A 14,934-nucleotide genomic window follows, 5' to 3' on the forward strand; every position below is an offset into this window, starting at 1 on the left:
AAATATTTTAGTGTATGTCAAGATATAGCCAGAAATAAATTTTATATTCAATATAAAGTGATATATGTGAATCTAATTAATTTGTAATAAAGATAAAAAAAGACAATTTAACTATTTTTTAGCACGACCTCAATTTTTTATAAAAATGCTATATTCATAAGTAATATATAGACTTCGATTTGACATTATGTACATATATCTATATTTTTAATTTTCTCTTTTTTAAAAAAATTATTTACTACAAATAATAATTGAAAAAAGTTGTACAAGAGAATTGTGTATGATAAAGGTAAATACATATAAAAGAAAGAGAAATTACCTTAACTTTTTTATTCCGAACTCTAATTTGTCTCATACTTAAATTATTGTTATTATTATTATTTTCATAAAAATTATATTTTCCTTGTTAATTACTCCAAAGCCCAAATTCTATGCCATCTCAAATTTTAAACTAAAAAAAAAAAACTCCGCAAACAATCCCAATGTTTTCAATTTTTCTCAACAAGACCTTGTAGTTCCTTTTTTCTCAAGTAGTATTTTACAGATATCTTTTTCTTTCAATTAGAACCTTGTACATAATTTTTATTCCAAAAAATATTAAAATGTTTTTACTCAAAAAAATTAAGAAAATATCTTTAAATGTGAAAAAATAAACTAATCTTTAAATGTGAAAAAATAAACTAACTTTGAATTAAAGGTATTTTGGTAATTTTACTAGATACAATTAACAACTTAACCTCTTTCTCCACAAGTTACCAATTAAAAAAATATATATATCCAAAGGGTACTAATTGAGAAAAATATTATAACATGACATATGAAAAAAGTTAAAATTACAAGAAATTAAGTGAAATTTACCTAAAAAAGCAAAGAAATGTGTATGAGTAGGTTTACAAATCAGACATGCATACATACACATATGTATATATATCTTTTATATATAAAGGTGTGAACTCCAAAAGTGTTAAAAATGATTTATCTAAATACTCCTAATTAGATTATCAATTTTATTATTGATTAATCAATTATTATGAATTAAATTACTTTCTTTACAAATTAATTATCAATTACAATTAATTTAATTATTTTCTTTATTAAACTCCTATTGAAATTGAAACATAATTTTTTTTTTCATGTTACAAAAGTAAAGTTTGGCAGGTTTCCATGCCTGATCTCAAGTTATGATTAACTAATTACATTCTTAAATTGTAATTTAATTTAAATTAGAAAGCAAAGAAGAATAAAAAGAGGAAAAAAGAAGGAGAGCTGACTATTTCAGCAATATTAAAGGTTGTGCATATATAGTTGTAAAGCAAAAGAATACAGATATCTACCATAGTAGAAGAAAAGGAAAAAAGAAAACCACATAGATATGTACACTCCAAGAAGACTTGCTTGAATATGCCATGATACCCTTTGATGATCTTAGTTTACCCTCTTCTCCTTTTTTTACTCAATCCGGAATATAACATAGTCTAATTTGTATCTATCATTGCTTCAAACACCTTAATCTCCACCCTTGAAGTCAAGATTTGGTACTTGGAAAGCATTTATCATAAACTAATTAAATCCACTATTTTGACAAAATACATAAACTAATTGTATAATTTGATCAAAGAGAAAATAAGTAATCAACCGTATAATCAATTATAAGGATTAGCATTTGAAACTTCAACTTTGAAGGTTTGGGATTTCAAGTTGCAGTCACGAAGCTATAGATATTATTTATTTTCTTAGTACCCAAATGGATTTGACCCTTAATTAACATTTAGTCGTATGATAATATCCCTGCAAGTTGATGTTCGCATGACATAGAAGAACAAGTATGTAAGTACAAACAACAATATGTTAATAAAATACATTATTTTATATACTAAGTTGTAGAATTGGTTGAATAAGTTTGTTGTAGGATATAAATCATGATTAATCAAGAAATTTTGCCTTGTTTTTTTTTTCTTTTTCTGGATATGAAATTCAATATTAAAAGATTGACTTGTAGAAATTGACATATGTTAAGATAAACTATTAATTGTTAAAACTTTTGGGCAACAAGCATTGGCTTGAAAACTTCACTACAAATCTCTGCAGACTTTCCTCATCCACCATTTCCTTCAATTTAGCACCAAGAAAAATGAGGAACATTGCAAAAGCTATATGCTTTCTTGTAGCTCTTTCCTTAGTAATCATTGCTGTTGAAGCTCGTTCTCTTCCGCAGAGCTCGAGTCAATTGGTTTCAGATGGAATTGATGGTGATGATGATCCTGTTCAGGCCAGCCATTCCTCCGGGTTGTTTCTCAAGGAAATGGAGTCTTCTGAGGAGTACTGTGAGCAGATGTATGGCTTCTTGCCTTGTTCAAATAGTATTTACGGGCATCTCTTCCTGATATTGGTGTACGAGTATCTACTTTTCCATGGAGAATCCTATTTGGCTTCAGGCGGTGAGCAGATGTTCAAGATTCTTGGCCCTGGTTTCTTCGGTGCAAGTGCATTTCAAATCCTTAGTGCCCTCCCTGAGGCCTTGATACTCCTCGGTACGCTGCTTTCTTTCACATCCTTGATCTAGTTGTCATGGTAACGTAATTTCTGCTAGAGTTGGTCATTTTCTCTCAACTGACAATACAACTTCTGGTTTAAGTTCAATATAAACACAAGAACATCAGACCTGTTCAAGCAATGCCAAAATCAAAACTCCCTCTGCAAAGAGACATTTCGATGATTAAGAGTGCAGTCTCTTGCTTTTGTTTTGGTACATATGAACGTTGATTGAGCAATGGAATACTGTAGCAAATTGTGATCAGATTCATATATTTTCCACCAAAAATTATTGTTGGTAGTTAGACTAGTTGGCCAGGTCAAAGGAGACTACTTCTGATAAACGCAACCAAGAATAGGTAATCAAAGTAGAGTATTAATCACCAGCTAAGACTTGGGATTAACACGCAAATTACCGAAAGGCTATCACCAAAACTATGACATACTTACATAATTATGTTGATCTTCAAACTAATTAAAAATATCATATTCTTAATTGCTTTCCTGTCTAGCTGTGGCTGCAATCTACCGTGCACGCAAGCAACTATCTTTTTGTTGCAATGCAAGGTAACTAGCTAGCTAGCTTATGGAGTACGTAAATTATCCAGAAATATTAATTTAGCTGGCTAAAAGTCAACTAATCTGTACGGAAACTAATCACATTTTCCATTAATCATTTCAGCTTCTGGACTTATGAACACCAAGGAAGTTGCTCAGGAGTATGCTTACACTGGAGTTGGCTTGTTAGCTGGCTCTTCAATTTTGCTTCTAACAATCATTTGGGGAACTTGTTTGATTGTTGGCAGTCATGATCTTTCCAATGGAGCAGAGTATTCCATCCTCTCTACCAATTCGAACTCTAGAATTTTATCATGCAACAGATTGCTACACTCTCTTAGTGGTATAAGCTCAATCCACCACTTTTTTCTATGTTATTTTGGTCATGGACTTAGAATTTAGGAATCCATTTCAATAAATAAATAAATAGGGAGCTGTAAAACGAGGTTTTCAGACATTTATGTCTCCTGTTAATGAACGTAATTTTATCGGTTATATGTAGGTTTTGGAATTATCACTGACCAGGAGACCAGCTACACAGCCAGGATCATGGTTTTCTCTGTGATACCCTTTTTTATCATTCAGCTCTTGAATATGATTCCTACATCTTCTGCAAAGCAAGTAGTGATCTTGATTGCTCTTACCATTTCAGTTATATTCTTACTCTTGTACTTCTTCTATCAGGTATGGGATTCCCCAATTCTATATTACAATAAAAAAAAGGGAAAAAGAATTCTCTTCTGCCCTCTAACTAATCGCCTCTGAGAAAATTAGAAGTTCAAGTTTTAGTCTACGCATGCTGGCAGGAGGTGAATAAAGGGAGAAATGAGGCTTACCACCCATTGTACTCTACTTTAGTATAGCAAGTTGGGGAGGTGTTTTTAAACATGCTATGTTCTTTTTAGAGAAAATTGTGAGAAATAACCTTTGTAATAAAGTCACTTCAAAAATGATCTTCGCTATAATTTTAAGAGAAAATTGTAAGAAATAATCTTCATAATAAAGTCACTTCAAAAATGACCTTCACTCTTCTTTTTATTGACTGGAGTTTGCCCTCTTGAGCAATGTTGCAGATTTTTCAGCCGTGGATTCAAAAGAGGAAATTGGAATTTGTGAAACATGAACATTTAGTATTAAAAATTCTTCAACATGTGCAAAAACATGCCATAGGAAGGATCCTAACTCATGATGGGTCACCAAATGTATATGTTATAAGGAGGTGAGTTATCATCAAATTAAGATGTCTTATTTAAGCTATTGCAAATGCTTTTAAAAGGGATGATAAACATTGCACGTTGCAGGCTATTCGAGGAAATAGACCGAGATGGCGATGACTACATATCATCTTCAGAACTTAAAGAACTACTTCTGGAAGTCAAGTTCACAAGATCACATATCAATAAGGAGAAAGCAATAGAAGAAGTGATGAAAGAATTTGACCTTGATGGTGACCAAAAAATAACTAAAGATGAATTCGTCAATGGGTTCACGAAATGGTTGGACGAAGCAAAGAAAGCAATGGACAAGCGATATTACTCTCAAAAATCATTGAGAGATATCTATAGGGTAAAGAGGAGTCAAGCCAATTCAGCCCATGATTTTGCTTAAAGTTATGTATGTTTATAAGTCTAGGTTCTAACAGTACAAGTATGGGTGGTGCCTGTCCCTTGAATGCATGTGCAGGTATTTCAACCTTGGATAGAGAATAAAAGAAAAGAACGAGAAATGAAGAAAAATTTAATGTCAGCAATGTTAACTTATTCCAAAGAAAATCGTATAGGAAGCCTTCTCACAGAAGATGGCAAACCCAATACAGCTGCAATTAGAAGGTAATAAGGCCATTTCTGTAACGATTTCTTCCTCTTCTAGCAACTGAGTTTTGCAGACATTGTTCAAGTCTCCTTCTCCACTTGTATTGATAGCTCAATTGCTTATAAATTTGCTCTCATCCATGACAATAATTTAGTCTTAGTCTAGGGCCTCGAATCGTCGCAGGATCTGAGACTTGTAGGTAAAGTAAGATATTTATGGGAATTCGATTGCCATCAGAGTGGTGCTTATGTATCTGTGCAGTAAGCTCAAGCTTACATAGTCTGGTGTTGTTTATATTCTCATAATACAACTAGTGCTGTTTTCGAAACTGAGTTTAGTAGTTTGCTTTCAGTTCATAGTACTAATCATTCCAAACATAAATACTATGTAATAGGTTGTTTGAGAAAATTGATAGTGATGGAGATAATTGCATATCGCAACATGAACTGAAGGAACTAATCTCGGATGTCAAGTTCGGTCAAGTTCCTTTAGATGCAAATGAGGTTGTTGCAAAGGTAATTGAAGAACTTGACACAAGTGGAGATCGGCAAATAGATCAACAAGAGTTCGTCATTGGAATTTCAAAATGGCTTAAAACATCAGAAAAAGAAGCTTCTCCATCATCATTTGAGTCTCAAGATGATATCTACCTAGTGAGTTGCTACCAAATTCATTCCATTAACCATGTCATGTACTAACACTTCTTTCATCCTACTTTTTGTAACAATATCTGAGGATAACTTTTGTAATTATGTAGAAAACTTGGGAAGAAACAGATAAATTGGTGGATGAAGAGAGTAGCAATGGAGTTGTTGATGCATCAAAATGGGCATGGATTAAGGCCATAATGTATATGGTGATTGGAATTATTATCTTGGCAGTTCTAGCAGAGCCTTTGATTTATAGCGTTCAAAGTTTTTCAGAGGCTGCAGGCATACCATCGTTCTTCACCTCATTCATTTTGGTGCCATTGGCAACCAATGCTCGGGCAGCAACTTCAGCAATCAGTGCTGCTCGGCGTAAGAAGCCAAGAACTACTTCCTTGACATTTTCTGAGGTCTGTTTTTTCCCTTATCAAGACCATTGTTGTATTGCCCAAATATTAGATTTCTTAACACATGAAGTCTATGGAAAAATGCAGATTTATGGAGGAGTGTTCATGAACAATACTCTTGGCTTTTCTGTGCTGATAGCCTTGGTCTATGCAAGAGGACTGACATGGGAATTTTCTGGCGAAGTGCTAGCTGTGCTGTTGGTATGTGGGGTGATGGGTCTCATTGCAAGCTTTCGTTCAACCTTTCCTTTATGGATGTCATTCCTATCATTTCTTTTTTATCCATTCTCCTTGCTTCTAGTTTATGTTCTTATTGATGTTTTAGATTATGTTTAAAAGATAATACTTAAAATGATTTGGAATTTTAAAGCAAATTAATTTAATCATATTATGTTGAAGAATTTGATCTCAATCTGGTAGAATTAATTTCGACTTAAGTCTTTAATGGAATTTGACGGGAACAAACAACTTTAAAAGAGGAAGAAGAAGCAGTCACGTGGAGGCTACACGTGTTCACTATAACTTTTCCAATCCATTTATTAGTTTTTTATTTCAGTTTATAGCTTTAGTGAAACGCTGAATTTGGTGTCGTCTAGCTCATGGTTTCCGTTTTACTTAAATGCTAGTGTCCATGTCGTTTTAGTTACAAAATTGTTAAATGGTTGTTAATGCCACGTGTTGAGCAGACATAATATTTGCAACAAGTCTTTAATCCAAGTTAATGCAATCTCCATCAATGTTGCATTTCACAACTGCAAAACGTATTCTTAAGTACATCAAAGGTACCTTGAACTTTGGCTTGAGGTACAGTAAGAAAGAAAGCAGTGAACTTCAGGGATATAGTGATGGTGATTGGGTAGGTTTAATTGGTGTTTCAAAAAGCACAAGTAGATTCTATTTCTCGTTTGATAATGCAGTTTTTTCTTTCAAAAAAGCAAGCAGTAATAGCCCAATCGTCAGCTAAGGTTAAATATATTGCTATTGTTTTAACTGCTAACCATGCTCAATGGCGAAGAAAGATTTTGTCTAATTTAAGCTTCAATCAAGACAAAGACGCACTGTTGAAGGTTGATAATCAACTGACTATAGCAATAACCAAAAACCCTATGCAGCATGGTCGAACTAAACACATCCATATCAAATTCCATGCCTTAAGAGAAGCAGTAAAGGAATGGGAAATTCAGCTTCAATATTGTCATACTGATCTTCAATTGGCAAACATCCTTACTAAAGGCTCAAGCAGGGAAAGGTTTGAATTTTTTAGAACTAAACTGAGAGTCTACAAGACAGAGACCAAGGAGGTGTGTTGAAGAATTTGATCACAATCTGGTAGAACAATTTCAACTTTAGTCTTTAATGGAATTTGGCGGGAACAATCAACCTCAACGGAGGAAGAAAAAACAATCACGTGGGGGCTACACATGTTCATTATAACTTTACTAATCCATTTATTAGTTTTTTTATTTCAATTTATAGCTTTAGTGAACCCCTGAATTTGGTGTCGTCTAGCTCATAGTTGCTGTTTTACTTATACACTGGTGTCCATGTCGTTTTAGTTACAAAGTTATTGAATGGCTGTTAAAGCCACGTGTCAACCAGACATAATGTTTGCAACAAGTCTGTTATCCAAGTTCATGCAATCTCCATCAGTGTTGCATTTCACCACTACACAACGTGTTCTCAAATACATCAAAAGAACCTTGAACTTTGGCTTGAGGTATAGTAAGAAAGAAAGCAGTGAACTTCACGGATATAGTTATAGTGATTAGGCAAGTTCAATTGATGATTCATGAAGCATAAGTGGATTCTATTTCTCCTTTAGTAGAGCAGTTTTTTCTTAGAATTAAAAAAAACAAGAAGTAGTAGTTCAATCATCAACTGAGGCCGAATATATTGCTACTACTTCCTGCGAACTATGCTCAATGGCTGAGAAAGATTTTGTCTGGTTTAAGCTTCAATCAAGGCAAAGACACACTATTAAAGGTTGATAATCAGTCGGCTATAGTAATAACCAAAAACCCTACGCAGCACGATCAAACTAAACACATCCGTGTCAAATTCCATACTTTAAGAGAAGCAATAAAGGAAGGTGAAATTCAACTTGAATACTGTCATACTAATCTTCAATTGGCAGACATCCTTACTAAAGATTTAAGCAAGGAAAGGTTTGAATTTCTAAGAACTAGATTGGGAGTTTACCAAATAGAGACCGAGGAGGTGTATTGAAGAATTTGATCCCAATCTGGTAGAATTAATTTCAACTTTAACTTTCAATGGAATTTGGTGAGAACAAACAACTTCAAAGGAGGAAGAAGAAGCAGTCACTTGGAGGCTACACGTGTTCACTATAACTTTACCAATTCATTTATTAGTTTTTTATTTCAGTTCATGACTTCAGTGAAACTCTGAATTTAAAATAGAAATGAAACAGAAATGTCGTTGGCTGAGTAATTTTGCTTTTTGACTAATCTTCTTCTTCTTCTTCTTCTTCTTCATTCTTCTCTGTTCTTCAATTTCTTTGGTCCATTTCACATGCATTAGTTATTTACTCTCTGTAATGATTTACTTTGTAGTAGTTAGAGAGATAAGGAAATGTCACTGACCAACACTTCCACCATTCCCTTCTAATAAAGGCAAATTGAAGGCCACAAAGTAGGCATGCAGTTGCAATGTCCCCCTCATTCCACACCTAACCCAATTTATCTAAGCCTTCCATTTTATTTTTTTTTTGGGTTTTTAGTTTGAAATTTCCATCACTTTTTCTCTTTTGACTTAAAATTTGTATATAGAGAAGAGTGTGAAACCTTACCAAACTGTCAATCTGAAATTGCATGTGATCAACATTCAACAACATCATATTGGGAAACTTGTCCAGGCCACCATCTAAAACTTTTGGTGGTCCAGCAAAGTGGGGAGATATCATTCCATTTTGTTATATATTCATCATCTTTCCACTACATAGAGTGAGAAAATGCAACGGAGTCCCATTGAAAGCAAAATGTTGGATGAGATTATATGTCACAATTTTAGAGGAAATCATAAATCTAACATCGACTTTTGTATTAGAGTGAAATTGGGATGTAAGGGTCCATTTGTTTTGACGTAAAATATTTTTCGAAAAATATTTTACAAACTTATACTTGTTTGGAATATGAAAAACTTATTTTAAATGTAAAATATTTTACGAGTCAATAAAAAAAATATCCATTGACCACTTAAAATGTCTTACGCCCTTATACTAAAATAAGAAGCGTAAGACATTTTCCAAATAACAGAAAAATTGCTCTTATACTAAACTTAGCATAACAATTTTGATGAATATTAATATTTAATTAAAAATATTAAAAAAATAAAAATATTTAATTTTGAAAAAATTAACTTAAAATATTAATATTTAAATTATTCAATACTATTAAAATTAAAAAATATTTTTAATGAAATCCTTCAATGCAATTAATATTTTTATTTATAAATTGAATAAATCTTACTAATAATTATAACAAAAAATATATAAATAATCGCCATTCAATGAATACATATTTATAAATATAAGTTTTAAATGTTTTACACAATTGATGAATATTGATATTTTTCTAGTATTATGGTTAAAAAATGATAAGATGGAATTTTTTTTAATATTAGAGCTTACTTTCATTATTATATATGGTTAAATGCTTTAGAAAATATCATTATTTTAGTTAAAAGTACAATGAGGTCCAAACATCAAATGTCATCTTTAAAATTGCCATTTTCATAGCAATACGTCCAGTCATTTTTCGACATGATTTTCTCTATCTTCAACGTAGAACTTGGCAAAGTTATTTCATTAAAGTTATAGCTCTCTCTCTTAGTTTTTCAATAGCACAAGAATCACATCATTTGAACATCTGGAGTGTGAGTTATGGTAAAAAAACTGAAGTATATGCAAGTAGAATTCTAGGTCCTTCAAATACCTTACTTTTCAAAATTAAACCTAATTACATTAAATCCTACATAAATATAAAAACAAATAAATAATAGTCAAATTAAAGTAAATAAACATAAAATTAAAATGACTCACTAAAAATAAACTAATTATAAAAATAACTAAAATATAATTAAAAATTAAAGACTTAACTAATATTTAATAACAAAATTGAATTAAAATAATTTAACAAAATAGAATTCTCAAGTGTGCGCACTATATACATGATTAAAGTAATCCAAGAACTAGGCAGACCAATCTCTTCCAACACCTACTGCAAAAAGCTCCATTTCACACAATCATATGCTTTTTCTAAGTCTATTTTGATCGCCAAGACTCCATTTTTTTCGCCTTGTAGTTCTCATTGTATGAATGGCGTCTCGAACAATAATTATGTTATCCATAGCTTGTCTTCCTAGTATGACTGTCCAACAATTTTATCTAATAAAGGCCTGAAGCAATCTACTAGTGTTTTGCTAATCAACTTCAGTGGTACTGAACACAAACTGATAGGGAGCAAAACTGCGTTAACATCTCGGGTCCTTCTATCTTAGGGATAAGTGTGATTAGAGTGTGGTTTAACTCATGTGGAAAGGTACCGGAACTAAATGCCTTTTGTACAAACTTCACCAAATCTCCCCCAATATTCGGCCAATCCTTCTGAAAGAAACCTGTAGGAAAACCATCGAAGCTCAGGCTCTTATTGGGGTTCATATCGAATAAGGCATTCTTCACTACTTGAAGAGTGATAGGCTTTGAAAGTTCTTCCTTTACGTTAACATCTAACCACCAATCCAAGTTTTCAGGTAACTGGGTCGAGATGCCGTCATCATTATATAAATTCAAATAATAGTGAATTGCCATCCTCTTTAGTTCTTCTTGGTCGTAGCACCAGGAACCATCATCTCTCTTCAAAGTCACAATTTTCTTTCTCCTCTGCCTCCCCTTCACTATGTTATGATAGAATTTTGAATTGCTATCTCCGAATTTAATCCAATCAACTTTAGATTTTTGCTGCCACATTAATTCCTCTTGATAGAGCAGAAGGTTAAATTCTTCGACCAAAGTTACCTCTAAATTTTGCAAAAAATCATTCGGGCCAGAATCTAATTTCTTTTGAATTCCTTTTGAGTCTTGCTAACAACCTTCTTTTCTGCTTGTAAATATCCCCAAACGATTCATAACACCATCTTTTCAAAGCTTTTGCAATAACATTCAAGGAAGTGAAAATGTTATGTTCATTAAAGGACCAATTCTCCTTAATGAAGTCAACAAATTCTGGATGTGCCATCCAGGCTCTTTCGAACCTAAAAGTATTAATTTTCTGTTCATTTAGAGCTATATTTTTGCACCGAACCAAAACCGGATGATGGTGCGAATGAGTTCTGGGAACGTTCAATACTTTTGCAGAAGGGTAATTATCCCTTCTTGCTTCATTAGCAATAGCTCTATCTAACCTGACTTTGGTGAAAGATGAGCCAACCCTTTTGTTCCACCATGTATATTTAGGACCAGAAGCACCAAAGTCAAAAAGATTACAATTCTTCATACAGTTGGTCATGAGATTGAAAGCTGTCCAAATCACTCCATTTCCTCCAAATTTTTCGTTAGAAGAAATGACTTGGTTAAAGTCTCCCAACACCAACCAAGGCAAGTCATGTGTTCTTTTAACCATGTAAAGTGAATCCCATAGGCGTTTCCTTTCTTCCTTACCTAGACTGCCATATATTAATTACTGTCAACAACCATTGCTCATCCGCAAGGTTAATCATACCATGAAACAACTGAGATGAGAAAGCCATAATTTCTAGATTCACAATAACCGCATCCCGTAGAATCCATATACCTCCTGAAAATCCAACTGATTTCACTCTAAAAACATTTGAAAGGCCAATACAGTGGCATACTCTATCTGCTTGTGCCCTAGATATTTTTGGCTCCAACAAAATGACAATGTATAAATTGTGAATTTGAATCAAATTTTTAACATTCCTGACACAACGTTGAGAGGCTACCCCTCCCACATTCCAATTCAATACATTCAACATCAGAAATTTAATAAAATAAAATTCTTCTTAAATAATCTTCAAAACGTAGAATTTTGAAATCAGAATTTTATATGAGGACAATTACAAAGATAATTGAATTTTGAAATTAAAATTTTATATGAGAAATGATTAAAAACAATTATAAAAAATTATATAAATTTTATATATAATAAAAATAAATTAAAATTTGAGTGATGACAAACCAATAAGATTTTTAGAAGGTTTGTCATATCTCAATTTTTAATTTTTTATTATTATATATAAATTTTTTTAATCATCTCTTATATAAATTGATTTCAAAATTCTACGCTTTGATATTGACCTTATAATTGTCTCTATCCTAACTTAATACATTCAACATCATAAATTCAATCAAATAAGATCCTTCTTAAATACTCATCAGACTTTTATACGAGGACATTTACAGGGATAATCATCAAAATGTAAAATTTTAAAATTAAAATTTTATATGAGAGATGATTAAAAATTATATAAAAAAATTATATGTCTAATAATAAAAAAATTAAAAATTAAGAAATAACAACCCAATAAGATATTTTAGAAGGTATGTCATTTCTCAATCTTTAATTTTTATAATTATATATATAAATTTTATATAATTTTTTTATAACTTTTTAATCGTCTCTTATATAAAATTATGATTTCAAAATTTCACACTTTTTATATTATCCACGTAAGTGTCCACATCTCCATAACGGAAGCCTTAATTTAGTAGCGGATATCCCGAAAGCTCATTAGGTCAAAGCCGTAGGCCCCCTACTGAACCTGTCTCTGCGTGTCCCACACCCAACGAAAACGCCACGACATAGCTCATTAAACAAATCTAACTCCCATGAAGAAAGACAGGAAAAGGTTCAAGTGGCATTCAATGTTGATCCTGCCGACCTGTTCATCTCTGTCTTTCTTCTTTTGTCAACTTGACGTATTATTTTACCCCTAATTTTGCACATATTTCCCTCAATGGCAATGGCAAAAGTAGCCATGATAATTTATACAATTAAATTTTTAGTATAAAGCTTCATAATGATCATAATTTATAAAAACCATCTCGAACGTGAGGACATCTTAATTTATACAATATTTTTTTTATTTTTAAGCTTTTTATATGAGGTTGGAATTAATTCTTAAATTTCTATTAACTTTATCTTTTATAAAAAATTCATGTTCGATTAAATACGTTTCGTCAATAAAATTCATCGAAATTCAATTGATCAAATATCAATTATTAAATAGTCATTATTTTATCAACTATTCATTAATAATTACAATGACTTATCATTGATAAAATAGATTCTGTTAATGATAATTTACACACACATATATATATATATATATATATATATATATGACGGGTAGGGAAAAAAATTAGAGTGGACCATTAGCTAGCATGTGACCAACAACATTTTACTACCATTTTCTAAGCATTTTACAAGCAAAAGTACTCTTTTGGTTTTTTTTTTTGTTTTGTTTTCTTCTTTCAATGGGTACTTAAATTTGGAAATTATCAATTTGAGTGATGTATTTCTTTCTTCACTTATTTTGACTAAAAAAGAAGTGGGAAACTAACACAAAAAGAGACTATTCTATTGCAAATTTGATGTTCTCATCCTAAGAATATATTAAGGGCAGAACTCAATGATGAGAATTGAGAATGAATCTTTCCCCTAAAAGAAAAATAAATCCAAATGGACTTTGGATTGTACCAAGAGAAAAATGAAAATCGTTATGATTTTATATTCTTGAACGGTCACCAAAAAAAGAAGATTTGATTGTGTCACCTCATCACACTTTATTATCACTAATGGTCAGTAAAGTAATCATTGACAATATCCTTTCTTTTATTCTTCTGTTCCTATTGCGGTTGCTTAAGTTCATACTACAAGCTTTGCTTTGATTCATTATTTCCTATTGCAACCTTTGTTCTAAGGTGGCCAACTTTATCCACCAATATCTCCCCCCACTATATAATAGGCTCAAATTAATTAGATATTCCTTCTTGATTGGGTTAACATGTTCAAATGTTAATAATTTGACACAATGCTCAAAAAACACTCTTAAATTATTGTAAAAAATTTAAATAATTTTTTATTTTTTATTACGTTTAATCAAACTCTTGTATTTTTATTTTGAGCTAAATAAACTCTTATAATTAATAATTGATTAATTGTCATTAGTTAAAATATTATTTGTCATTTTATATTTATATGATATTAACATGACGTCGATGTAAAAAGTGAAAAATATTATATAATCATATTATCGTACCAAATTAATATGTCACGTCATCATCAATCATGATATGTCAGTATACTACATCATTATTAATTATAATATATTAATATGTCATATTAGTATCATACAACATAAAATGACAAATAGTATTTTGATTAAGTCAATTATTTATCATAAAGGCTTATGTGACTCAAAATAAAAGTATAAGAACTTATTTTGCTCAAAATAAAAATATAAAGATTTGATTGAACGCAAGTATAAAAACTTATTTTATATTTTTTAAATAATTTAGAGGCTTTTTAAGATATTATACCTAACAATTTTATAAACTCAAGTGGAGAATTCCAATTAAAACATTACTTTTACAAAAAGTTTTATTTTAATGCATAGTAACTCAAACAAAAATCAATCAAATTGGAAATAAATGTTATTTGTGCATAATATGATTTGCATACGATATCTACAGATTTTGAGACTTTGTAACAATTAAGACCATATCTGGTCCAATTTGAGATTATAATTCTAAATTTAGAAGATTGGTTTAATTTAAATTCATTTTTTCCATATTTTTCAACAAAAAAAAATCATTTCATTCTCTAACACAAAGATAATAATAAAAAATTGAAGAAGGGGGTGTAATTAGTAACATGTCATGTGGCCAAAAATCATTCATTAACATAATGAAGAAACTTAAAGTTCATGTTATCTCTAGG

General features: G+C 31.2%; 1 protein-coding gene across 1 annotated transcript; it reads left to right on the forward strand.

Moving 5' to 3' along the window:
• LOC18594122 lies at window positions 2,034-6,292 on the forward strand. The gene is made up of 9 exons (XM_018124259.1): window positions 2,034-2,531; window positions 3,215-3,433; window positions 3,593-3,774; window positions 4,164-4,309; window positions 4,392-4,656; window positions 4,774-4,919; window positions 5,297-5,555; window positions 5,660-5,959; window positions 6,044-6,292. The coding sequence occupies exons 1-9, from the start codon at window positions 2,132-2,134 to the stop codon at window positions 6,290-6,292; spliced, it is 2,166 nt and encodes a 721-aa protein (XP_017979748.1). The 5' UTR covers window positions 2,034-2,131.

This window comes from Theobroma cacao, chromosome 7 (genome assembly GCF_000208745.1).
Source record: "Theobroma cacao cultivar B97-61/B2 chromosome 7, Criollo_cocoa_genome_V2, whole genome shotgun sequence".
NCBI classification, from domain to species: Eukaryota; Viridiplantae; Streptophyta; class Magnoliopsida; order Malvales; family Malvaceae; genus Theobroma; species Theobroma cacao.

Coding starts and splice junctions, on each gene's coding strand:
- LOC18594122 (XM_018124259.1), top strand. CDS start 2,132: ATGAGGAACATTGCAAAAGCTATATGCTTTCTTGTAGCTCTTTCCTTA. Junction 2,532..3,214: donor TGAGGCCTTGATACTCCTCG/GTACGCTGCTTT, acceptor TAATCATTTCAG/CTTCTGGACTTATGAACACC. Junction 3,775..4,163: donor TCTTGTACTTCTTCTATCAG/GTATGGGATTCC, acceptor GCAATGTTGCAG/ATTTTTCAGCCGTGGATTCA.